Below are 27743 nucleotides of genomic sequence, written 5' to 3'. Positions count from 1 at the left end.
CTATACTAAAGCCTAAACCCAAATGGCACCTCTGGACACATGTCCGCCCCTAGTAAATGGTAACCTAGGTACCCAGGGCATTGTGACCAGAGAAGACCCCTAAGGGCTGCAGCACTTATTGTGCCACCCTTAGGGGCCCTGTACCTTGACACCCACATACTGGCTGTGCAGGCTGAGTGTCTAGGTGCAGAACTAAGCAAAGAGTCGACATGACACACATCCCTGTGTGCCCTGCCCACAAACCCACTGCCTTGGCATACATCAGCCACCCCTCTAGCTGGGTGCCCTATACCAGTGGCCTGAGCCCTGTGCCCCTACAGTACCCAGGGCCATTCCTGGGCAATGTAAGTGCAGTGATGCCATTAAGAGTATATGGTGCTGGGAGGTTGTCATTACGAACTCCACAGCACGATAATGGCTACACTGAACACTGACAAGTTTGATATCAAACTTCTCAGCACATTAAATCCACACTGATGCCAGTGTGGTATTTAATGTAAAATGCACTTCAGAGGGCATCTTACAGATGCCCCATGAAACCTAACCTACAATCCACGTCTTGTCTGAGAGGCTGCCTAGGCTGCCACACAGCAGACATGTTGCTGGACCCCTGGGTGGAGAGCTCCCCGCTCTCCTGGGCCTGCAACAATGCACATCCTGGGATGAGGTGCCAAGCCTACTCCCCCAGGATGGGCAGGGGATGCTTCGAAGGCATTCCGCCTTTGTGAGCTTCTCCAGAACACTTGCTGTACTCAGCAACTGGCCCCCACCAGTTCTGACCCCCCACTCTGGCGGGAAGACTGGCGGGAAAACCTACGTCAGAAAGGGGTGTGTGCCAGCCTGTGCCAACTCCACCCCTCAGGTGGGAGAGGCGAGGTGATCGGGCTACGGCCAACTTGAAGATGGGGAGCCCTGCCCAATCACAGCTAGGCTCCTGCCCCCCTCCCACAGGAGAGGAGCAGGCTAGGGGGTGTCCCCACCCCAGGACAGGGACCCATTGGTCCCTGCCCTTGCCCTACCTGTAACGCCCCTAAATTTAGTATTTAGTGGCATCCTGAACCTTTTCCACAGATCCAGATTGCGAAACAAGAAAGAAGATCAAAGAACAGGAAGACATGCCGTGCAGCTGCTAAAAAGAGTAAGACACCATCTGATTTGGCCCCAGACCTACTGGCCTGTCGACCCTCGAACCTGCTCCTGTTAAACCCTGGCATCTCCAGCAGTCAGCAACCTCAAAAACCCCGGATGACCTGACTGCCTTGTGACTCTGACTACCTGGGTCTCCCATGAGCAGTGGTACTGCTCAAAGCAAGTAACAAGCCCTGACATCAGCCCGGAACTACGAACCCTGCACACGCCAAGCCTGGCCGGTGCCGGAGTGAATCAAGACCCTGAGGACGTCCCCCCGCTGATTCTGACCTGCAATCCAGCACCCAAGGACCCTCCTCGACGACCCCGATGACGCCTGCAGCCTCAGGACAAAGAGCCCCTCCGAGGGCGACCAGCAGGGGGTAAGATTTCCTGACCTCAAAAGACAACCCTGCACCCGGCAACCCAGGGACCCTGTGCCCAACTCCTGGGGGCCTACCTATCCTCCAAGATCCCAATTTACCCCTCGAAGTGTTGGTCGCTCCAGAAGATCCACCGTCCCCGAGCCTGCAGCCTTTGTTTCCTTTTCAAGTTCCTCATTGAATAAAATTGATCCCCTGACGGCTCAAAAGCACTTTGCACCCCGCCGCCCGAGTGCCCCTGGGAGTGCAACCTTTGTCCTATCCTACTTCCCCATTTCTCCTGAGCAAATGACCAGGAGCCCAACTACCACAGCTGCGTGGCCTGCTAGCCAGCAGCCACCAACCGAAGGCCCCCTGCCTCTCATTGGCTAACATTGGGCCTAACTACCTCTGCACCCGGCCGCCCTTGTGCCGCTGAGGGTGTACCAACTGTACTTACCTGACCCTGGGGGACCCATGAGTTTATGCCCGGAACCTTAACTTCACCAGTCGAGCACTCACCTGAAAACCGATGACTCACTTTCCTGCCATAGGATAACATTGTCTGATTTGACTCGAAATTTCTTTTAAGTGTGAAGTTTTGAAACTTTAAAATATTCATCTAAAATCAGCCGAATAATGAAATTCGAATTACTCACCTGGGATCAAGAGAGAAGCCAGTATTGTACCTTGTAGCCCAGTACTGAACCGCAAAAGTAATCACAACTGTGTTTGCTAGTATTCTAAATTTCTGCCATAGGAAACCATTGACTGTTTTTCTGTGAAAATTCCTCGAAGTGTGAAGTTTTGAAATGTTAAAATATTCATTTAAAATCAGCCGAATATCGAAATCCGAAGTACTCACCTGTAATCAGGAGAGAAGCCAGTGCTGTTTCTTTTAGCCCAGTACTGAACCGCAAAAGTAATCACAACCGTGGTTACTAGCAATCTAAATTTCATCTGTGAAATTTCTTCTGTCTACTTTGAAAGTTACAAATATTCCTTAAAAATCGTACCAACTACTAAAACGTAATTACTTACCTCTCTTAGGTAGAGACCCCAGGGCTGAACCTAGGAGTCCAGTACTGGATTACAAAAGTAACGAGAACCTACTTTACCTGTGCTTTGAATTTCCTTCCATTTGATAACATTGCTGGTTTTGCACTAAAAAGTTTCTATGTGTCAACTTTTAAAATACCTTCATATTCTTTAGAAAACATTGCAATAACTAAAACGTTTTACTAAACTGTTTTCAGCTGAGACCCCAGGACTGAATCTAGGGTCCAGTTATGAAGTTACAAAAGTAATCTATAATCAACTGCATTGATGTAGAAAAACCCATTGAGCTCAATGTTAAATTGTGTTTAGAATTGTGTTGCCTACTGCAACCATTGTACCTATTGTGTTTACAAAGTTTATTGCCTCTTTGCAAAGCAATTACATGAGAGTACTCATATCGAGAAAAGTATATTTTGATACCTGTTGGGTCTAAAAATAAAACAACGATATCTTTGAATATAAAAACAATTAGCGTAGAGTTCAGTTCTTGAGTGTGTGAAACCTTTTGATGACTGAGTGTGTGCAACAAATGCTTTACACTGTCCTCCGGTACTGCCTTACTACTCGACCAAGCTACCACTTTAGAGAGTAAGGTCAGAACTGACTTTAACCTCTGTTATACCTCTGGGGATTGTGGACTCTGTACACAAGGTACCTTACTTTGGTTGAGTACTTAAAGAGCCACTTTCTCACAGATATCCAGCAGTGGTCGCATATATGCATTGAACAGAATGGGGCTGATTGAGGACCCCTGAGCTACCCCGTGTTCATTTTTTACAAATTCCGATTGATACGGGGGAGCGCTACTGCTTGCCATCTATTTGATAAATAAGAGAGCATCCAGCTCAGTGCAACACCTGCCACTCCCAGAGTTTCCAGCCTTGTGAGAAGAATGGCGTGATTGACCGTATCGAATGCGACAGATAGGTCTAGCAATATTAGGGTTGCCGATTGTCCCCGGTCCGCCCGCATTCGAAGATTATCCAAGACGGTCACCAAGGCTGTCTCTGTTCCGTGACCAGGCCTGAACCCAAATTGCTCATCTTCCAGTTTATGGTTTGCCTCCAGGAAAAGGGAAAATGCCCTACTTACCAAGCATTCCATGATCTTAACTGGGTATGGCAATAAGGAGATTGGCCTATAGATCTTATGGCAACCTGGGTCCAGTGAGGATTTTTTCAGGAACAATGTTATAATTGCCTGCTTCCAGCTGGGTGGCATCACTCCGCTACTGAGGGACTGGCCACACACCTGATGTAGGATAGGAAATATCTCTGATCCTAGTTCTTTCAGTATCTTATGGGGGATAGGATCCAAAGGTGACCCTGAAGAGATTCCTAGAGCCACTCGAGCAAGCTCCTCTTCTTAAATTCATCCATAGTGAGCTCGGGAGTGAATGAGATAAGGTATTTATCCCTGTCGAGGTTGTTCTTAGATGTTTCTTCCTTTTCCTTATCCCAAGAACCGGGTGGGGTCACATCTTTCAGACCTTCCACAATCTTGAAAGAAACTTGCCAATCCATCACACAGCTCCTGAGTCGGTGGGATTTTACTGTTTGTGCAGTCTGGGTGGGTCATATCTCTTACTATCCTGAAAATATCCTTAGATTTATTGGATGATTAAAGGATGGAGAAGGCGAAATATTTCGCTTTAGCAATTGCTATTTCTCTTTTGTATTTCAATAAGGTTTGCCTCCAACTGGCCTTATCGTTTCCCGCGTAGTCCTTTCTCCACTGTCTTTCTGCCATTTTACAATCCAACTCACAGTTCCTTAATGCCTCCGTGTACCATGGAGCTGAGGGTCTACCTCTTTTCCTGATATCCTTCAGAGGGGCAAGCTGGTTGATTCTCCTAATTAAGTGTTCACAGAGAGCTGTGTAATTCTCGGTTACCTGTTTCTCAGGGTTACACAGAGTCTCTGCCTGAAATAGAGGGTCCGTTTTAGCCTTCCTTAACAGTCCTTTCCAGTCCCTGCCCACATAGGCTATTTCTTCCCTGGTCAAGGGCCTCATCTTACTAATCAGTGCCACGCTGAAACTGGCCACATGATGGTCCAACCACCACACCGGCAGAATTTTCCCCATAGTCATAAGGCCTTCCTCAGCAAATATCATGTCTAGAGTGTGGCCTTCTATGTGCGTTGATTCTGACACCCATTTTATCAGGCTCAGGCTTGCGCAGGATTGAATGAGATTGCTATATGCTGTGTCCATTCTTCTATTTGCCCACAGATTAAAGTCTCCCAAAACTAATGACCTAGTATGGGTAAGGGCCATGTTATTAATTGCATCAATCAAGTCCTGCTGTTGTTGTGCGTTAGTTGACCCCGGCGGCCTATAACAGACCATGTCCGTAAGGGAGTGGCCCGTCTGATCCTTAACAGAGAAGCCCAAAGTTTCCGCGCAGGTGATCTCATCTATGTCCAGCGGAGTAATATTCCAGGCCTCTTTAAAGATAATTCCGATCCCGATCCCTCCCCCACGACCACTAGCGAATATGCTACTTACCAGTATGCATCTGATCTTGGCATGTAGGGCTGCTGACATTCATATCTGTGCATAGATCGCCGCCTAGTGTTGGGTCCGGATGATTGCACATTGTTGTCCTGGAAGAGTCTTCGAAGTATCACGAGATAGGTGGCTCCTCCCCTGGACTACAATGTGCATGGGCATCGACTCCATCCTCAGATTGTTTTATGCCATTGTGGCAAAAATGGAGTGTAACACCGTAAGTGATGAACATGCTAAGAGTAATTCTGAGTGCTGCAGCCGCTACAGGCGCCGGGGAGGAGGGCGGGCGATATGAATGTCAGCAGCCCTACATGCCAAGAACAGATGCATACTGGTAAGTAGCATTTTCGGTTCGAGGCATGTGGGCTGCTGAATTCATATCTGTGCATAGAATATATAGCAGTCCCTCCATTAGCGGCGGCCGCCTGTGCCAGCTGCAGCAGTTTGAAAAAGTATTTTTAGAACAGCCTGCCCTACAGCTGCCTACTGTTTGGAGTGCACATCTACGCAGTAGTGTTTTGTCAATGTGTGTGTGGTAGACCATGTGGCTGCTCTACATATGTCTTCTAAAGGAATATTTCCAAGGAAAGCCATGGAGGCCCCCAACCTTCCGTTAATGTGCGCTTGGCTTTTTGATAGCAAATCTGAATGCACTTAACGATCCACCTGGCTATACCTGCTTTGGAAATGGTAAGGTAAATTTATTGCACAGTTAATTAAAACTCACAATTTAAAATACATAAAAATTGGTTATCAAACTTTAAAAATTATTTGCGTAGTACATATTGTCAGTGAGTCAGTTAATGTGCTTCGTTTGGATCGTGAGCTCAGAGTTGCTCAGGGCAGTAACTGGCTATGGAAATGGGGTTGCCTTTGTGTTGTGGCGAAAAGGCAAAAAACAGAAAGTTGGGGTTAGTGCGGAGTACCACCCTGTTGGAGTGAATCTGTATGAATGGCTCCTGGATAGTTAGTGCCTGAAGATCACTAACTCGCCGTAGCGATGTGATTGCTATTAGGAAAGCCACTTTCCACGTCTAGAACTGAATTTCGCATGAGTGGAGAGGCTCAAAAGGTGGACCCATCAGCCTAGTGAGGACCACGTTTAGGTTCCATACAGGCGCTGGTGGGTGTCTGGGAGGAATAACTCGTTTGAGTCCCTCCAGAAAGGCTTTGATGGCAGGCACTCTGAAAAGTGAGAGATGCTGCCTGTTCTGGAGATAAGCTGCTATTGCGGACAAATGTATACGAATGGAAGCATAGGCCAGATTGCATTTGTATAGATGTAACAGATAACAAATGATATTGTGAGTAGATGCATCTAGCGGGTTGATGTTGTGTTCGGCACAATAAATGACAAACCGCTTCCATTTTGCCGCATAACATGCTCTAGTGGTGGGCTTCCTTGCCTCCCTTATGATATCCATACAGTCAGGAGGCAAGTTGAGGTAGCCAAATTCTAAGACCTCAGGAGCCGGATCGCCAGGTTGAGCTGTTGCGGATCTGGATGCTGAATGTCGCCTTGGCTCTGCGTCAAAAGCCTGGGTGTGAGGTGCAGCCTTTGATGCGGTACCACGGAGAGGTCTAGAAACGTGGTGTACCATGGTTGGCGTGCCCACGTTGGAGCGACCAGGATGAGAGTCATCGAGTGTTGCTTCAGCTTGCGTGCCACTAGCGGTATTAGAGGTGCTGGGGGAAAAGCGTTCGCAAATCTGCCTGACCAGTTCATCCATATCGCATTTCCCTGCGACTGTGGGTGTGGGAACCTGGCGGCAAAGCTTTGGCATTTGGCGTTTTCCTTTGTGGCGAACAGGTCTATCTCTGGATGACCCCACTGCCGGAAGTACGGCTGAAGTACTGATGGATGTATCTCCCACTCGTGCATTTGGTGGCTGTACCTGCTGAGCAGGTCCGCCATCTGATTGTCCTTGCCCGGGAGGTGTTCCGCCATGAGGAAGATGTTCCTCTGAATGGCCCACTTCCACATGCTCTGAGCCAGATGAGACAACTGTGGAGAGTGTGTACCTCCCTGCTTCTGTATGTAGTACATGGCTGTTATGGTGTCCGTCCGGATAAACACAACCTTGTTGATGTACCTTGAATGCTTTCATCGCCATGAAGATAGCCATCAGTTCTAGAAGGTTGATGTGCATCTTCCTATGCTGTGCGGTCCATAGTCCCTGCGTCCGTTGTCAGAATAATCTGTGGCACAGGTTCCTGGAACGGTCGGCCCCTGCAAAGGTTTTGTGGATTCCACCAATGCAGAGAGTTGTATGCGCGACCGGTCACCAACACTAGGTCTTTCAACTGTCCGTGAGCCTGATTCCACTGACGTGCTAAGCACTCCTGAAGCGGACGCATGTGTAGTCTCGCGTGCGGGACTATGAAGATGCAGGAGGCCATCATGCCTATCAACTGCATGAACACTCGTGCTGGAAGCGAGTGTTGTGGTTTGAATTGTTGTATCAGCAATTGCATGCTGTTGATCCTCACTGAATTTGGCTATGCTTTGGCTGCCAGAGTATCTATTGTCGCGCCCAGATACTGCCGTACGCGGGCGGGCTGAAGGTGGGACTTTGGATAATTCAGTGAGAACCCCAGATCGTGAAGAAGGTGAATGGTGTGGGACATGTAGGCGGCACACTGCTGGGCCGACTTCGCCTGGATAAGCCAGTCGTCCAGATAAGGGTAGACGTGAACGTTCTGTCTCCGTAGGTGTGCAGCCACTGTCGCCAGGCACTTGGTAAACACCCTGGGCGCCGTCGTCACGCCGAAAGGGAGGACCTTGAACTGATAATGCTGATCCTGAATGGTGAACCTGAGGTATTTTCTGTGTGACGGATGTAACGGTATATGGAAATATGCATCCTTCAGATCTAATGTTGCGAGGAAATCTCCCTGACTAACGGTAGAACCTGCTGTAATGTGAGCATGTAAAAGTGTTCTGATAGAATGTACTGGTTTAGGGGCCTGAGGTCCAGTATGGGTCTGAGGAACCCGTTCTTTTTTGGATCAAGAAGTACAGCGAGTACACCCCTGTACCTTTTTCTTCCACAGGCACGAGCTCTATGGCTCCTTTTTGCAGCATGACGACTACCTCCTGCTTCAATAATTGCAAATGCTCTGTGGACATAGGACGGTGTCTTGGGGGTATGTTGGGTGGAGTGGATGTTAACTCCAGACAATAACCGTACTGGATAAGCTGCCCCACCGACCTGTCTGTAGTGATGGATTTCCAGACCGGCAGGAACTGTTGCAGTCTCCCCCCGATCGGTGTGGTATGGTCTGGGGCAGTGACAAGACGTCACTGTATGGTAGTGGCAGAGGATCGGGAGCTGTTGTTTCCACGACCTGTGCCCTTGGTGCTGTTTCCACGATAGCCACCCCTACTCTGTTTGGTGTAGGTGGTCTGCGTGCCTCCTTTACTGTATTGTGTCTGCTGGGACAGCTGGCCTCTGGAAGTTCCTCTATTGTTGGAGCGACGAAAGGAACCACCCCTGAACTGCTGCGACTGTAGAGCCCCCATAGACTTAGCAGTCTCAGTATCCTTTTTGATTTTTTCCAAGGTGGTTACCACCTCCGGGCCAAATAAATGATCAGGGTTAACAGGCTGATTCAGTATGGTGGTTTGTATCTCGGGCTTGAAGCCGGAGATTCTCAGCCAGGCATGTCGCCGTAACATCACACTTGTATTGATTGCCCTGGCTGCGGTGCCTGCTGCGTTCAATGCACACTTGATAGATGCGTTTGATATAAGTTTCCCTTCTTGTATTAGCATCTCTGCTGCCTCCTTATACTCATCTGGCAAGTGTTGTAACAGGGTTTCAAGTGTATCATAATGAGCCCGGTCATATCTGGCTAAGAGTGCCTGTGTGTTGGAGATGCGCCAGATATTGGCCGCTTGAGCTGCCACCTTTTTCCCTGATGCTTCTAGCACTTTAGATTCTTTGTCAGGGGGAGGAGCATCACCCGTTGTTTGCGAGTTCGCCCTCTTCCGGGCATTGGATACAACCAGAGAGTCCAACGGCAACTGTCCCTTGATATACGTAGGGTCCCCAGGTGCCCGTTTGTATTTCTTCTCAATTCTGGGGTTTATCACCCTTGCACTTGTGGTCTCCTTAAAAATGTCTCCAGCATGTTTTAGGACACCCTTTAGCATTGGTAGAGTCTTGACAGTTCTCTCTGAGGTTGAGAAGGTGTCAAACAAAAAATCCTCTTCAATAGGGTCAGCATGGAGCTGGACATCATGATTTTTTGCTGCCCTTTCAATAAGTGCATTAAACGCAGCAGTGTCTTCAGTAGGCGAGGTTTTAACAGCATAGACATGACGGTCTGGGGCAGTTTGTGGATCTCCTGGGTCAGCAGCGTCTGCCCAGGGTTCAGTGTGATCTTCAGGATCAGTGTCAACAGGATAGCTGTACTCCTCATTGTCACCATACCCTGCCTCCACATCCGAGTATGTGGGTGAGATAGGGGCAGTGTCTTGTCCATGTGGTGTTATAGGTTCAAAGAGAAGAGGTAACGTAGCAGAATCCCTCTTTTTCTTTAATGGAATTTTGTATGACTCCATAGGCTGTTCAGGGGCGATCTTTCGCTTAAAAATAGAAAGTCTACCCGTCTTGGCGTCGATGAATTGCCTTGACTGATCTTCAGGCGGAGGCTGTCGATGCTTAGTGGCCACCTCTGCAGTTGTAGGCTTCGGCCCCGTGGGCACCTTCTTGGTCGTTTCGACGGCCGTCCTAGGGGCGAAGGCCTTAGGTACCACTTTCAGCGGCAGAGTGAACTGGATGGGTGCCGACGATTTTGGAGGTTTACTGACCGGCTTCGGGGTGGAGTAGCCTTCGGTCCGACAGTAGTAGCCTTCTCTTTAATGCGTTTTAGCGAGTCCGACACCTGCTCCGAGAAGGAGGTGGATGGCTGTGTTGACTCGACGGGTTCCTTCGAGCCACCGCTGGGTGTGGACCTGAGGTCTGTACTGCTTTTAGCCTTAACAGGTCGACGCTTAGGATCGAGAACTTTCTGAGTTCCGAGTCCCTTGTCTGTGTCGACGGCCTTTGGCGCCGACTTATTCGGATTGACGTCCCTGAACAGTTTCTTCGGTGCCCCGGTCTTCGTCTCGACACCCTATAGTGACCTCACCGGGTCGATAACACTCTTCTGTTTTGTCGGTGCCGATGGTTCTGAGGCCTTCGAACCGACCAAAGCAATACGCACTTTTGGTTTTGATTTAGCGTCCAGTGCTTTCGGTTGCGTAGCCACCAACGCTTTCGGTTTCGATTTCGATCGGTCAACCGATGGCTCGTTAGAAATGTCCGTAGCCGGGCCTTGGGGCGAGGCTGTAGAACCAAGTGTACGATCTTGGGTAAGGCCATGTGGCGATTCCTCGACCTGAGCCTTATCGAGTGTTTTGGTTGCGGCTCCCCTACCAACGGGTGGGCCTTGCTCCTCGCTAGAGCTATCTTCCACGGCCCCAAAGGCCTCATCGTCATCTCCTATCTCGTCGACGTCGTCTTCATTATCGATCATTTCCACATCCGCGTCGTAACTGGAGTCGATCTCCGATGCAGGATCAGACAGGTTCTCTTGAACTTCCTGCTCGACTCCCTCATCTTCCTCGGCATCGAAGATGTTCACCGGGTCAGGTGCCGTCTGCTAGGCCTCCTTTCGCGCTGCACGTCGAAGGCGAATCGTCTTCTTGGAGCGGAACCAAGAGCAAGCCATACAGCTGGCTTCATCGTGATCCGGAGACAGGCACTTGTTGCACACCGGGTGGACATCGATGTGAGGATACTTGGAGTTGCAAACGGGGCACCTCTTGATCAGGCTCTGTTCCATAATGGATCGTCGATAAGGCCTCTGGCGTCGACCGGGCCTTCAGTGCTGAAAAGCCGCGCGGCTCCTTTTTATGTCCGGCTCGGGGAACGAGCTGGAAGAAGTACTGGGCACCGATCGCAAAGACAACACCAACGATAACTAAAGGCCTTTTGGCCAAAGGGAAATTTTTATCGATTCCGAACTGGAGCTAACAAATAGACATCCGAACCCAATGGCGGAAAAAAATCTGAGGATGGAGTTGATGCCCATGTGCACTGTAGTCCAGGGGAGGAGCCATCTATCTCGTGATACTTCGAAGACTCTTCCAGGACAACAATGTGCAATCATCCGGACCCAACACTAGGCGTCGATCTATGCACAGATATGAATTCAGCAGCCCACATGCCTCGAACATCTCGGTTTATGAAAACCCTTATATCCCGCTGGGCAGGCCAGTCCCAGCTCTAACTCCAGCCCTGCCGTGGTCCATGTCTCTGTCATAAACAGAGAATCAAGCTCAAGTATTTCTAGCAGTAGCTGAATCTCTGTGGAATGCTTAGGAAGCGATCTTGCATTGAGCAGACCACATTTTAGTCTGTCATTCTTCACAATGCCAAGCTCAGTCCCTATTATCTAGTGGCAGTTTACAGGACACGCTTACTCGTTTGCCTATCTCGTATAGTTGTTCCCCGGAGTAGCTGCGGCTAGTGTTATCTATCGACACTTTGCATAAACCGGCAGCATTTCTGGCGCTGTGTGCTGCCAGTGTGGAGACGGGCGCAGATGGGCTTGCCTTTGGTGCACCAGCGGTGCGCCCGCTGCGCGCGTCTACTGCGCGCTCGCGTGCGCATCGGTCTTTTGAGGAGGATCGGGTATAAAGTCCTGCCTCCCCGACCGGAAAGGGAAGTTCTGTGAGACTTAGCCCTGCCCTCCACGCAAACGGCACACAGCCGGGGTGGACCAGGGCGGGCGAAAAAGGCAGTAAAGTTGTGCAAGGTTGCTAAGTGCAAGATTTCAGTGCAATTTTTGAACAATTCAGAAAGATAAAAGCTTGTTTGTTGATATTTAAGAGGTATCGCGTTAAAAAAGGATGCAGGAGGCCTTAAGGCCCAGTAGCCTCAGGGTCATTCTGAGCAAAACCCGGGATAGAGCCTGAACAATCAGAATAGCAGCCCAAATAACCAGGACTCGCTGCTCAGAAGATAAGCCCAAAATTGCGTTGTGTCCAGAACAGCTCCAATGAAAAGGAGCCTCTGAGAGGGAATCAGGTGTGACTTCGGCACGTTGAAAGTGAACCCCAGCAAGTGCAGGAGGTCCGCCGTTGTCTGGAGGTGGGGGACGACTGCCTGGGACGAGCTGCCTTCAACAGCCAGTCGTCGAGATAGGGGGAAGACTGGAACCCCTGATCTGCGCAGATGAGCTGCGACCACCGCCATCACTTTCGTGAACACCCGAGGGGCGCTGGTAAGTCCAAAGGGGAGCACGGTAAACTGAACATGCTCGTGGCCTACTGTGAACCACAGGTAACGCCGGTGGGCCGGCAGGACGGGGATGTGAAAGTAAGCATCCTGCCAGTCAAACGCTACCATCCAGTCTCCAGGGTCAGGCGGACAGGACCCTTGCTAGTGTCAACATTTTTAACTTCTCCTTCCAGAGGAAGCGGTTGATGCTCCTGAGATCTAAGATAGGACGCAGGCCTTTGTCCTTCTTTGGCACCATAAAGTAGTGGAAATGGCAACCACAACCTACTTCAGGGCCAGGCACACACTCGGTGGCTCCCTTGGTCAAGAGAGCTGTAACTTCCTGTTGGAGAAAGGTCAGATGATCCTCCGACATGCGATGGTGCTGAGGTGGCATGGATGGAGGGGCAGACTCGAAGGGGAGGGAGTAGCCCCTTCGGACTATCTGCAAAACCCACCTGTCTGACATGATGGTGCGCCAGTGGGGGAGGTGATGGCGAATCCTGACGCACACTGGCGGCTGGTGGCCCTGACAGGTTGGACTAGGAGGGTTTGGAGGCTGCAGAAGAGGGGGCGGTGGTGAACTGGCCCGCTCGATTGCCCCAGACCCACGACAGTGAGTCCCACGTCCCTAGCCACGCTGGGGCTGGGCAGCTTGCGCCGGCCTGAAGCTCTGGGAGGAACGTGGAGGGGCACCCCTTCCATAGCCTCGAAAGGGGTGAAAAGCAGGCTGCGCAGGGCGGGTGGTAGAGAGGCCCAAGGACTTGGCCTTAGCCCACAAGTCCTGGAAGCTCTCCAGCGTATTGTCCGCTTTGTCGCCAAACAGGCATGTCCAGAAAGGTAGCCTGGACATCCCCGAAAACACCAGTCAACCTCAGCCAGGTGTAGCGCTGAAGGGCTACCGTCGTTGAAATTGTCCTGCCTAGCGAGTCGGCGGTGTCCAGTCCACATCTGATGGTAAACTTGGCTGTGTCTCTCCCCCTGGCGACTGCACGGGAGAGCATGGCCCGGGCCTCCTTCGAGCACTGTGGCAGCACTTGCAATACCGTATCCCACACAGAATGGGTGTAAGGGCCCAACAGACATGCAGTGTTTACTAACCACAGTCTAAAGCTGGAGGAAGAAAACAAGTTCTTCCCAAGATGGCCCAGCTTTTTGAACTCCCTATCAGGTTGTGCATTAGGGACTGCGGCTTTGGATGTAGAGACTTGGACCACCAAGCTCTTATGGGGTGGGGTGTTGGGAGAGGAAAGAGGGGTCGCCCGTAGACGGGCAGTGGCGTCAGGCAATCATCCTATTCACAGGAGCTTGTTGGGCTTCCTGTGTTAGGCTTGGACCAGGTGCCAAAAAGGATGTCAGTAAGGGCTCCATTCAAAGGCAGCAGGGGCTCCGAAGAGGCTGCTGCCGGTTGAAGCACCTCCGTCAGGAGATTCTTGCTGACCGTCACCGTAGGTAGCTCGAGGATGAGGGCCTCAGCTGCCCTACGCAACACCACTACGTATGAAGCAACCTCCTCCGTAGCCTCGGTAGGAGGACACAACATGCCAAGTTCTGGGGAGGTATCCAGACCACTGGCTCCCCCAACTCCTCTCTCCAGTCTGGTTCCTCCAACTGGTCAGCTAAAGGGTCTACAGACCCCTCCCAGTTCTCCTCACCCTCCCCTGGTTGCCAATCTGGCCTGTAGCAAACACTAGGGTAGAACACAGGTACAAAAGTTCTACTCGGCGCCGGATCCGGCTCCGTGTCCAAGTCAGGGTGGAGGCCGGGGTTGACGCTGACTGGGGACACAACCGGTCTCGGGTGCGGACATGGTGCCGGTGGAATCGGCGCTGGGGGAGATGTTATAAGGTCAACCAGCGCCGATCCGGATCCAGGCCTGGATCTAAGCGGACCCTGCGTGCCGGCGTCGAAGGCCCAGGACCCCCAGCCAAGTCCGCGGGGCCTGAAGGCCCTCGACCGGGACCTCGAGCGGAGCGGACTGCCGGGCCACGAGAAGCTTTCGGGCCCGCTCCCGAAAGACTTCGGATTCATGGTCCGGCAGTCGGAGCACAACTTGGAATCATGGTTGCGCTCCAGGCCCCACAGCCACACGCGGTGTGGGTCCATAACCGACCTCAGGTTGAGACAGGTGTCGCAAGCCTTGAAGCTGGGCCGAGGACGACTGGATATCCATGTGTGCACCAGGAGTCGATAGACTCAAACGGTGTGGACTAAAGTCGCAAAAATGTCAGTCAAAAAGTGACTGGTGGTACCGCTCCCTCCGGATCTGCGCTGGCTGGCAAGGTAAAATAAACAAACATTGGAAATGCAAAGGGCTCGCATTAGGAAAGTTTGAGCTATTGGTCTTATAAATGAAATTATTTGTATGTGTTATTTTTTAAAATAGCTAAATTAATTGCTCTCTCATTTACAATGCCAATAGTTATAACTTTCGCAAACACGTATAGCATTTGTAATGCAACATGTTGTGTATTTGCGTGACTTAGATGTATTGATATTACAAATAACAATGGCAAATGGCAATAGCTTAAACTTTTGTAAATACATTTTGTGAAGATTATGTTCAGTGTTTTTTGTGACGAAAATCCAAGAACAGAAGTGAAATATTAACATCTTTTTGTGATTTGTAATAAAGCATGAAAGCTTGAAAACAGCTTGAAACATTGAAAGAACATATTTGAACCAGTGATGCTGTGGTAGCGCTGAGTGATGCTGTGGTAGCGCTGAGTGATGCTGTGGTAGCGCTGAGTGATGCTGTGGTAGCGCTGAGTGATGCTGTGGTTGCGCTGAGTGATGCTGTGGTTGCGCTGAGTGATGCTGTGGTTGCGCTGAGTGATGCTGTGGTTGCGCTGAGTGATGCTGTCGTTGCGCTGAGTGATGCTGTCGTTGCGCTGAGTGATGCTGTCGTTGCGCTGAGTGATGCTGTCGTTGCGCTGAGTGATGCTGTGGTTCCGCTGAGTGATGCTGTGGTTGAGCTGAGTGATGCTGTGGTTGCGCTGAGTGATGCTGTGGTTGCGCTGAGTGATGCTGTGGTTGCGCTGAGTAATGCTGTGGTTGCGCTGAGTGGTGTGTGCATCGGTGGAGCTTAGTGGGTGCATTGATGGAGCTGTGTGGTGGGTGCATTGGTGGAGCTTAGTTGGAGCATTGGTGGAGCTGTATAGTGGGTGTATCGGTGGAGCTGTGTGGTGGGTGCATCGGCGGAGCTGTGTGGTGGGTGCCTCGGCGGAGCTGTGTGGTGGGTGCCTCGGCGGAGCTGTGTGATGGGTGCATCGGCGGAGCTGGGTGGTGGGTGCATCGGTGGAGCTGTGTGGTGGGTGCATCGGTGGAGCTGTGTGGTGGGTGCTTCGGTGGAGCTGTGTGGTGGGTGCATCTGTGGAGCTGTGTGGTGGGTGCATCTGTGGAGCTGTGTGGTGGGTACATCTGTGGAGCTGTGTGGTGGGTGCATCTGTGGAGCTGTGTGGTGGGTGCATCTGTGGAGCTGTGTGGTGGGTGCCTCGGTGGAGCTGTGTGGTGGGTGCCTCGGTGGAGCTGTGTGGTGGGTGCATCGGTGGAGCTGTGTGGTGGGTGCCTTGGTGGAGCTGTATGGTGGGTGCATCGGTGGAGCTATGTAGTGAGTACATTGGTGGAGCTGTGTCGGTGGAGCTGTGTGGTGGGTGCATCGGGGGAACTGGGTGGTGGGTGCATCGGTGGAACTGGGTGGTGGGTGCATCATTGTAGCTGTGTCGGTGGAGCTGTGTGGTGGCTGCATCGGTGGAGCTGTGTGGTGGGTGCCTCGGCGGAGCTGTGTGGTGGGTGCATCGGTGGAGCTGTGTGGTGGGTGCATCAGTGGAGCTGTGTTGGTGGGTGCATCGGTGGAGCTGTGTGGTGGGTGCATCGTTGGAGCTGTGTGGTGGGTGCATCGGTGGAGCTGTGTGGTGGGTGCATCGGTGGAGCTGTGTCGGTGGAGCTGTGTGGTGGGTGCATCGGTGGAGCTGGGTGGTGGGTGCATCGTTGGAGCTGTGTCGGTGGAGCTGTGTGGTGGGTGCATTGGTGGAGCTGGGTGGTGGGTGCATCGTTGGAGCTGTGTCGGTGGAGCTGTGTGGTGGGTGCATCGGTGGAGCTGCGTGGTGGGTGCCTTGGTGGAGCTGTGTGGTGGGTGCATCGGTGGAGCTGTGTGGTGGGTGCATCGGTGGAGCTGTGTGGTGGGTGCATCGGTGGAGCTGTGTGGTGGGTGCATCGCTGGAGCTTAGTGGGAGCATTGATGGAGCTTAGTGGGTGCATTGATGGAGCTGTGTGGTGGGTGCATTGGTGGAGCTTAGTTGGAGCATCGGTGGAGCTGTGTGGTGGGTGCCTCGGCGGAGCTGTGTGGTGGGTGCATCGGTGGAGCTGGGTGGTGGGTGCATCTGTGGAGCTGTGTGGTGGGTGCATCGGTGGAGCTGTGTGGTGGGTGCTTCGGTGGAGCTGTGTGGTGGGTGCATCTGTGGAGCTGTGTGGTGGGTGCATCGGTGGAACTGTGTGGTGGGTGCCTCGGTGGAGCTGTGTGGTGGGTGCATCGGTGGAGCTTTGTCGGTGGAGCTGTGTGGTGGGTGCATCGGTGGAGCTGGGTGGTGGGTGCATCGGTGGAGCTGTGTGGTGGGTGCCTTGGTGGAGCTGTATGGTGGGTGCCTCGGTGGAGCTGTGTCGGTGGAGCTGTGTGGTGGCTGCATCGGTGGAGCTGTGTGGTGGGTGTCGGCGGGGTTCCCGAAAATAATCGCATGTCTTTATTTCGTGCTGTCTAGTTCCTTCCCCAGCTTCCCCCTGAATCTAAAGCAAGGCCCAAAAGAAAAGAATTCTGTGCGTTTCAATTGATCTTTAAAAGTATAAAGCGGCACAGCTTTGATAAAATATGAGTGTTAGAGAAAAGAGAACGTAAAGTATGAAAAGGAGCTGATGAAACATTTGTTTGAAATATTTCTGTTTATTTATTGGTCTATACAGAAGACGTTGTATACGGCTTAATATCCAATAAAAAGTGTTATTAAAAAAAAAAGAAACCAATCGCTGCATTCTGAGAATTGCAGTTATCGTTCAGTTCAAATGTACCAATTGCCCGAGCTGACGCGAACACCCAGTAATGTGCGATTGAAAAGCCCTGCATTGTAAACATTGAGTCATCTGGTGACTAAACGATGTGGTTTACGGTTAGAGCGACCGACTTTAAAGCTGGGGAACCAGGTTCGAGTCGGGTGGAGGCTCAAACATCCTGTGATCCTGCGCAAATGCAAATCACTTAATTTCCCGTGTATAAATATGAAAGTAATGCAACTGGTCCTCATGTTAAGCGCTTTGATACCTTCGGGTCGAGTCAGCGCTATATAAAACTGCAAACAACAAAATGCTGGTGAGATCCGGAAAAATCTTAATCCTGTTCTGATGTGGAAGGTCGATAAGCACATAGCTTCAATTTCACTAAAACGGATATCCTTGTGTATAAGGCGGCCTGCCGTGAACGCTTGTTTAGTGGGCTGAGTTTTGACAGCTCAGCTGCAACTAGGCCTGTTGTATCGTAAAGGTATATAACTAGCGTTTACTTCTCTACATGAGGCGTTGAAGTTCTTAGCGCTGAGAAGTACAGTGCACTGGAACGCCAGATTGGTTGGCAATCAGTGGTTATCAGTTACTGGGATTAGCTTTTTGCTCCTCGGGAAGCCGTTCCATTGCTCCACTTCTTTTGCAGTAGATTAAAATAATAGCCGCTTTATTGGAGTTTGGGGGTTGGGTGGATTATGTGAGATTAATGCACAAACCCGAGGAGATTAGGTTGTGCTAGGTTTGCAGAGGTAGCACTTTCACCGGAGAGGCTATGGTCTTTGAAATTTTGTGTGGATAACTTGCAGAAGCACAATAATAGGAGTTTACGGCAAAGATGCATGGGAAAGGGAGAAATAATAAGGGGTCTTGTAGAGGCTAGACATATGAGGGGTGAGAATGCTAAGGAATGAGTAATCTAGGCAGAAGCAGGGAAGGGGCTGATCAGGGTTGGCGGGTAAGGAGGAAAATTACTAGGAAGAGAGCATAAAAGGAGATGCGGCCGTGAAACTGAAAGTACGGCCGGCCGTGAATAATTAGGGGATGAGCGCACGCTGAGAAGCTGCCTTTGATGTGGTAATGCGAGGCAGGCAGGCAGGCGGCTGGTGGCATTGTGCACGCGCTTTTTAGGGCTTGCGCTTGCGCAATGACCTAAAAAGCACATGCACTGCAAGGAATCGCCAGTGGAATCGTGCTTGGTTAAACCCTGGATAAGCCACTATAGAGCTTCGCCAGCTATGCGCTATGCGCATCAGCAGGCGAGCCCTAAAAACTGATGTCAGAGGGTGAGGACGGCGTCTAACTACATACCACGACATCATTTCAGTGACCGCAACGACGAACGCGGAATCGACCAAAGTCACCTTTCCATGCGCTGGGGTACTGCTGGCAAAAAAAAATTCCGGATCCAGTCTGATGCCTGGGGATAATTCTAAAGGTAAGGAATCTATAACTAATTGTCTCTTTCAGATATGTATTTTAGCAGTCATTAAAAGTTATAATATTTTTCCTTCCAATAATGCTCATGTTTGACGGCCTTTCATGATATAGGTGTTATACCGTCTGCTGCTGGAAGAACAGGTGCAACAAAAGGCTTTGCATGATATCCTGCAATAAAGGGAGCCATCTTAAAACCATAGGTGAGAAATGTGGCAGGCACAAACATCTGGCAATAGAAATAACAAAATGTTCGCCTATTTAAATTGTCTAAGGCATACGGACTAACATTCGATGGAAGGTTTATGGTGCAATCAGGGAAAAATCAGAGTGATACAGCATTGGCCAAGAAGCAGTCACGTAAGCTGTTCTAATGTGGCCCACCTAAGCCTCGCCTGGCAGGCATGTGGCTAACTGATGGGACCGGGGGAGTATTGTGGGGATTTTTTTAACACATTATACACAGTAAAGCACAAATCAGCTGAAATAGGGGGTAGACAACTCCCTTTCTGGGGAGAGCAGATAATTTCTTCCGTCACAGAGGTAAAATGATCTACACTGATTTGCATGCAGGCTGGGCTGTGGATTTGCATTCCAACCAGTGGGTTTAAATACTATGACAGACAAGTCACTGCGTCTACTGTCACAACTAGCAATGCTGTGATTCATAGAAAGGTGATCTAAGATAAATTTTCACAGGTAACAGGGTCCATTTTTCAAACCACTCACATCTGTAGCAGCCCAACAGAAATTCTCCCCAGACCAGAACACCCTATTAGTCATTAACTTGTCCATGTCCATTTCTGGTATTGTTTGCAGTTCAGCAAATTGCCCCATTCACTCTTTCTGTTGCCTAGAAAAACTGAAAAGGTCTGAGACTTTAAGCTGTTCTGAAAAAGGGCTTTGAAAGCTGACCAATCTCACCTCCACTCCCAGTTTCAACAGGTACTTCACAATCTCCACCTGGCCACTAGCTGCCGAGGCATGCAGCGGGGTGTATGCCTTCTTATCCTTCGCCATTGCATCGGCCCCGCGAGAAATTAACAGCTTCACAATTTCCAAATGGCCTGAGGGCAAAACAAGGAGCAGATCACCAAATGCCATACAATTACACTAAATGTGTTCATGAAAGTGGTTGGCACCAGCTCACCTTGGAAAGATGCCCAATGTATGGGCTGCCGGTCCTTCTTATCACATATGTTCAAGTTGGCCCCTTTGTTCAGCAGCAGGACAACCATCTGGATAGGAGGACATAGCACATAAGATGCTAAGATGTGACTTCAACATGTGCTCAATGCAGGGCCAAAACCCTACTCCACAGTGCAAACCCTATACTATCTAGAAGAAGTTGCAACCAGAATAAGCAATTGCACAGATTAAGATAGAAACCAGATTTACTCAAAACACTCTCTCACCTCCATATGCCCACTGTGCACTGCATGGTGAAGAGCAGTGCGACCTGTGCGGTCCCCCACGCTGATGCTATTCACAAGGGGAATAAGTGCCTCCACGCACTTGGTCGAGCGGTTAGCAGCAGCGACGTGCAGCGGTGTCTGCCAGTACTTATCACGGGCATTGGCATCTGCCGAGTGCTTGAGGAGAAACTGAACAGCCTTCTGTAGAAGCAAAGAAAATCAGAGTGTGCAATGGCTAGAGTTATGATCTTTATAATCATAAAGGTGCAATCTTATACTCATTGTAACAAGTAAAAAGTACACAGCATTTAAGAAAAAAAGACAAGTGCCTCAAAGAAAACCTATTAAATGCAAACCTAGCAAATCCAGCACAGTGGCAAATATTGCTCCTAGTCTCAAATGGAAAGGTCTCTCTGCCTTCTACTCGAAAGCATGTGCCTCTGCCTCACAAAAACCCCATTCCCTGTCTCGCCCAAAAAGCCTCATTTGTTTTAGTTGAAAATACCATATGCAAAACTATTGGGGCTCTGGCTTCCTGTGTGTGCATCAGGACCCAATTTAAACTTGGCAGTAATTGAATCTAAGCTATAAACATCCATACAATTCAAGTGCATTCTAGTCTTCATCACCAAAAACCAAAATAAAACAGTACAAAACCACCAACTACTCCAAGTAAAAGACAGACACAAAACACCGGCAGTGATCAAGGACAACACAATCCAGGAACCGATAAGCGCAATTCATGTAGACCCCAGATGGCATGCTATGAGAACAGCGGGGCCTAAAGCAGTATTACAGATACAAGAACTTTGAAAAATCATCATCCGAGCACAGTGGAGTTGGGGAAGCTGGCAAAAAAATTGAAATCAATCTAAATGTCTGCTAAAATTAAATGGCTAAGACAGTTGAAATCATCTCTTCCTTTAAGTACCAAGGACTTGTAAACACTAGGACTTACCTCATGCCGGCACGCTGCAGCACGATGTAAGGGGGTGAGCCACACAGCATCCTTGGCGTTAACATTAGCACCTGCCATAGAGAAAAACAGGAACACAAGAAGTTGCATGAACTACAAAATATCTAATTTTCTCCCAAAACTCAACATTAGATAGTTAAGATTCAAAAGTCATGATGTCATGTAAAAACCCTCTGCAAAGGCTGACCCAAATAACTCCTACCTCAGTGGAAGAATGAACATCATACATTCTATGAAGGGGAGTAAGGTACCTTGGGGCAACAGTCAGCTACACTGACCTCGAACAGACAATCAGAAGCATGGTAAGACAGAGGCCCATACCTACTAAACCTCAATTTTGGCTTAGCCTACATGACTCAACAACCAAGTCCTTTACATATTACAAATGCTACAGTTAGCCTGGTCTCTGCTTATCGTCTGGAGGTGCTACAAGAGTAGACTACGGGAGGGCCCTCAGCCTCCTACACCCTGACTTCTCTCTGAACCTTTGTTCAGTTGCACTGCAAAAGCAGGTCAAGGGCATTCTAAAACTGCTGTTGCTTACCTACTATGATGACAGCGTAACAGCAGAAGGATACATGGAGTGACAAAATACAAACAGTGCTTCATTTGAGCCGGTGGAGCCCATCAACACTCTTTTTTCAGGACCGGCACTCATGTTCTAAGACCAGCATTTATTTGTTCTCATCTGATATTTATCAAAAGAAAGGGAGAAACTCACAAATGGGAAAGAAGGCAGGAAAAGACGGAAAACCTGCCTCAAAAGGGAAAGAGTGAGATAAAGGGACAGGGAGTGTCTGAACGTGGATTAAAGAGGCCTGAGGTGGATTGAAGTCTCTGCAGCCTTGGTATTCTGGGGTATTTATTGGGGCCAATCACAGCTTCTGAGCAGAGCTTTGGACACCAGCACTCATTTCTTTACAAATTAAGCACTGAATAGCAACACTGGCCTTTTTAGCAACAGTCCTCACCTGATAATATCAAGAGCTCGATAATAAAGACATCACCCAGATAGGCAGCAGCATGCAGTGGGGTTCGCCGGTCTTGGTCCTAAAAAGAAGGAGTACAGATAGAAGAGATGTCATGGTCATTGGGTTCAGTGCTTCAATTATGTAAAGAGGCTAATGAGCCAGAGTTCGATGCAAAAAAGAAGACTCCAAAATGTAGTTCTGTAAACAGGCATAATTTCTGAAGATGATGGCATAACAGTGGGGAAACCACTGCCTTCATCCCAGAAATACTTCCCTGAATGAGAATGCTATCATTTATATCATCATCGTATTCCTAACAAGTGTCACACAACAATGCGTTTTACTTTGTTTCAAGCTTACCACAGGTTTAGCAAAGGCCTTTAGAGTGATCTATAAACCCAATAACTGTCTCTCTTAACCATCAGCTTCCTTTAACCTAAATAATCAAACGCCAAGGTTGTGCCCTACCAAGTTCCTTCAACGCTGTGCCATTATGAGCAATGCAGTGCCTCGGCAATCACTGATATCCATGCTGGCACAGCATTGGTCAAATCTGTGAGGTTTCTACTTTATTGGCCTCCCTGTCTGGCCCTCCACACTATGTCACCAACCAGCATCTTAAATAATGAAGGCCACATTCTATTACAAGATAAAAACTACAACTTGTCCACTGAATTATTTTCGAAACTGCAAATGTGACGTAATGCAGCAGTAAAACCATAGTTATCTATTGATAAAAAGTATGTGTAGTTTATTGTAAAATCGACAGTGACATAATAGTGACATGAACACTTGAAGGAAAAAATTTGCTGGACTAGTTTCGCTAGAAAGACTCGACATGCTGCATCATAAAAATAAAATCCCACTATTTTTACTAGTTGCCAAATTGGATAGGCAGATCCCTCTTTTGGCAAACAGCAAGACTGAGTCCAGTTTTTTGGGGGGCGGAGAGGGGGCCTAGTCCAGAGGGCGTTCAAGAGGGTTTCATTGGTAAACGGACATACACACCACGCGGTACATAAATACACAATGAGTTTGGGTCACTGACGTGCAGGATACACTGTCGTTCTAGCATGTGGGAAACGAAACAAATACCCTTTTAAAAAGCAATACTTTTTGACACTGAAGACTGGTTCCAATATTCGGATTGCGTTTGTGTCTTGTATTTGGGTGTATGTGCATGCTAGCTGGCTAGGATTTAGGCACACGAAAAGCTCATTAATTGGCTCAGGGCGGAGGAGGGATGATGTTTCTGCATGAATCTGTCACATGCTGTACACTGGCTAGCCAGTAGTACCACAAGATAGACGGTGGCTTAGGGGTTTTCACCAGATTATCACTGCTTGTCTCACATACTCTCCTTGTGCCTGTATCAAGCCAGTGATGTTTTGTAACATCAGGGTTCAAACGAGCAGCTATGCAGAGGTATAAAAGCTACAATGGCCCTTGTAGTGGTCTCAATGCTAATCATGTGGATACAATATTACTGCAACTAAAACAAAACTTGATAACTAGCAGAATCTGGTTTGAATTCCGAATGAGACAAAGAGTTGGATGTTCTTTTTTTTATTTCTTTTGTCCTGGGTACATATCCTATTGTGATATCTGCAGCCTTTTTTAAATGCCACACAAACTGGGAGCAAAATTAGCTCAAGAGAATGCCATCACTGCTCAGTAGCTGGTTGTTTTTTGTACGGGTTCCTAGTTTCCCAAGGGCAACGGGGTAAAATATGAAGACATGGTCTTTGTCGGCTGTCTTTACACAGGGCAGTGCCCTAGATGCATTACATTAGCAGCACAATTTCCTGCACGTATTTACTTGAGGAAACTACATACCCAATTTACTCCAAACCTGGGATCTAAAATCAGGCGCAGACTCTGTTTGCTCCCAATGTAAATTCAGTATGATACTCAGAACAAAGACTTTTATGATTGCTATCCAACTGTCTATTTAATGTGAAAGGACAACATGCATTGTGCCGTCTTATGAATGGACCTCCAACAGGCAGGACATGCAACTCAATAACATTTGAGTCACATAAAAGTGCATCCTAAGATAACTTTAATTGTTATGTTTTTTATTAGTCATACCCACAGATATGTACTTATGTACTGTGTTTTTCCTACTAACAAATGTCTCCATATTTAAAGGGTCTTCGACTTAAACCTTCCCAAAGTTGTATCCTGAGGTATATCATTGTGCCTTGGCAGACAACAGTTGTAGACACTGTGCTTGTCAATCAAAAGTAATCTTCTACAGTTACCTGGGCCAAATTTAAGTGTTTTCCACATGCCCCCCAAAAATTCGCAACAACTTTACATAATCTTTAAATGACCATCTATAACATTTGATTCAAGTGCAGTTGTTGACGTTGACATAGAAGTAGTTCACAGCCAGCAAGACAAATTAGTAAGTTAAGCATGTGCTGCAGATATCTGGTGTAATTTGCAGGCCACAATGTTGAATCTAGTAGCGTTAACTCAGCCCCTTCCATTCACTGGAAGTTAAGAAAGCTAGTACCAATCAGGCTGGTAATGCCGGTTACCTACAATACTTAAAAATAACAACACTGCTTAAATGCCTTAAAAAGAAGTGTTTATCAGTATTTCCTCAAACTTGTCTGCATGTTTCCCTGTGACAAGGCTCAATGGTGGTAAAATCTGTTATGGTCAACCCCCAGCATGAAAACTGAGAATAACCATATAGAACTTTTTCAACCCAAATGTATTTATGAAAAACATATGCTGAATGGTATCAAAGGCATACAGCGCAATGGCAGTCCTGAAAGCAAGAAAAAAAACAGTTTTCATATGCTGCTCAAGTCAGCGCACTACATTAACGCCATAGGAAAGAATATTTTATACCAATTATCTTTTTGCCTCAATAGATATACCCATAAGCAGCTTTTTTCCGAGGACTGGAATCACAAACTTTCTACCGGCTGCTTAGATCAGAATCTTCGAAGCCGACTGATAATTTTTAAGTAAATAGCCTGTTGTAGCAGTCTATTTGTGAGCGCTTGGTCAAGTAAGCAACAACCTGCCAAGCATTGTATTCAAAGAAAAGGTAGAGTATAGCTAGAAACTGAATGTAGTTGCCATAGTGTTTCGGTAGCATTCACCTGATATTCAAAGGTAAAACAAGCATTTACAATGCAATGGTTTTGCCTTTGTTAAAGTTAGAGCTATTGGCATTGCTCTTGACATTATTTTTATTTGTTTTTTTTTTAACATAAATAAATGGCATTGTCATTTACACTGCCACTAGCTTTATCTCTCGCAAATGACACACACAAACACACACAGAGCCCCCCCACACAGAGCCCCCCACACACACAGCCACACACAGCCCCCCACACACACAGCCACACAAAGCCCCCCACACACACAGCCACTGTAGAATTCTTAGTAACACAATCACTGTCTCTGTAACTATCTACTGTAGACACAGTCACTGACACAGTATCAATTGAACATAGTAACACTGCCACAGACAGTAAAACAATCTTAGTAACACAGTCACTGATTAACATTTAACCCAGACACACTGACTCAGTAACAACCGTAGTTATGTACAATGTCTAGCAATGTTACACTGTGACAGTCACTGAAGCAATATCAATTGTTTATGGTAAAACGTCCTCAGATACTAAAACAATCTTAGTAACACAGTCACTGACTCTAACATTTAACCCAGACACACTTACTCAGTAACAACCGTAGAACCGTAGTTATATAAAATTATCTAACAATGCTTCACAGTGACAGTTACTGACAATACCAATTGTGCACAGTAACATTGCCACAGGCACTGTAACAATCTTGAAACTGTAAATGTACAGGCACCATACGACGGGGACAACGTCACGGACATTAAAAGATAGCAGAGGTGGTCTTGTGCACAGACCCCGTGAGACACCTCAGTGAGACACAGGCTCACCACAGGGACGCACACTCACTACAGGATAGACACACACTCACTGCAGGATAGATGCACACTCACTGCAGGATAGATGCACACTCACTGCAGGATAGATGCACACTCACTGCAGGATAGATGCACACTCACTGCAGGATAGATGCACACTCACTGCAGGATAGACACACACTCACTGCAGGACAGACACACACTCACTGCAGGACAGACACACACTCACTGCAGGACAGGCACACACTCACTGCAGGATAGGCACACACTCACTGCAGGATATACACACCCTCACTGCAGAATAGACACACATTCACTGCAGGATAGGCACGCATTCACCCGCTCACCAGGACACACACACACTCTGGGTGCAGTGACACACACCCGCTCACCAGAACACACACACACACACTGTCGGTGCAGTGACACACACCCGCTCACCAGGACACACTCTCGGTGCAGTGACACACACCCGCTCACCAGGACACACACGCACTCTGGGTGCAGTGACATACACCCCCTCTCAGCAGGACACGCATGCCCTCGGTGCAGTGACACACACCCACTCACCAGGGCACATACTCTCAGTGCAGTGACACACACCCGCTCACCAGGACACACACTCTCGGTGCAGTGACAGACACCCGCTCACCAGGACACACACTCTCGGTGCAGTGACAGACACCCGCTCACCAGGACACACACGCTCGTAAAAGTGCAAAGGGTTCTTACGAAGTTGGCCGTCAGTCGGGGGGCGTCGGTGATGTACTCCAAGGCGTGGGCTCCTCCGAGGCTGAGGCAGAGCAGGGTCAGGAGGGCGCCGAGGGCTCGCCCCATGGGCAGGGTCAGAGGTCAGCCCCCCTGGAGCATGGCTGGAGCCGGGCATCCGCTCCAGGGGCTGCGCACAGCCTCACCTGTCAGGGGCAAGAGGGGGCATCGGGCAGCCCAGGGTGTCCAGGTAGGACAGAGAGGGCTGCCGCTTCCGGGGCTGGCACCGGTGGGCACAGCGCGGCTGTTGCTCCTGGGTGCTGCTGGCACCGGTGGGCACAGGGCGGGTGCTGCTGGCACAGGTGGGCGGGTGTTTGTTCCTCCGGTTAGCTTATGTGGTTTCTGTGGCTCCTGCTTGGGACGACGCTGGCTGCGGCTCGGTGCCCCTCCCTCGGCTCTCACCTGCTGGCAGGGCAGCCTCCGTGGGTCCCTCCCTCCCGGACAGACTCCTCCCTCGCCAGCCTACATTCAGACTCGGACTGCGGCGTCCCAAACACCCCGGGCCGCCTCGGAGCGGAGCTCACTTCTGGCTGACGTGCACAAGAGGCTCCCCCCAGAGGACGCCGGTGCCACTGCAGCCCGCGGGGAGTGATTTCAAGGAGAGCAGAGAGGGGACATAGGCTACAGGAAGGCGTGAGAGAGATAAGGGGGGGGGATACCACAAATATATCGGAAGGAACGAAAACAAGCAACGAAAACAAGCGCGATGCGCCGGGAGTTAGCCATGTCCCTCCTGTGAACAATCCTCCCAGGCGCTCTGGTAAATCGAGTATTGTTAAGATCATAATGAGCGAAGGATTTTCACATCACATGCCAACATTATAAAAATAAAACGAGGAGAGGCGGACCTGGTCCCAGGACTCGTGGAGGG

General features: G+C 49.2%; 1 protein-coding gene across 2 annotated transcripts in view; it reads right to left on the bottom strand.

The window, feature by feature from the left end:
- ANKRD52 (ankyrin repeat domain 52) overlaps positions 1–27743 on the bottom strand; it is a 430239-nt gene that overhangs the window by 351380 nt on the left and 51116 nt on the right. For both annotated transcript variants that reach the window (XM_086963824.1, XM_086963825.1), the window contains exons 3-7: positions 22177–22255; positions 21188–21258; positions 20230–20430; positions 19965–20052; positions 19739–19881 (exon numbers count right to left, since the gene is read on the bottom strand). In XM_086963824.1, coding sequence (XP_086819950.1) covers positions 19739–19881; positions 19965–20052; positions 20230–20430; positions 21188–21258; positions 22177–22255 — 582 coding nt within the window. The remainder of the gene's footprint in view (positions 1–19738; positions 19882–19964; positions 20053–20229; positions 20431–21187; positions 21259–22176; positions 22256–27743) is intronic.

The sequence above is a fragment of the Lissotriton vulgaris genome, chromosome 1_1 (genome assembly GCF_964263255.1).
Source record: "Lissotriton vulgaris chromosome 1_1, aLisVul1.2, whole genome shotgun sequence".
Lineage (NCBI taxonomy): Eukaryota > Metazoa > Chordata > Amphibia > Caudata > Salamandridae > Lissotriton > Lissotriton vulgaris.
This window is presented reverse-complemented; position numbering and strand designations above follow the sequence as displayed.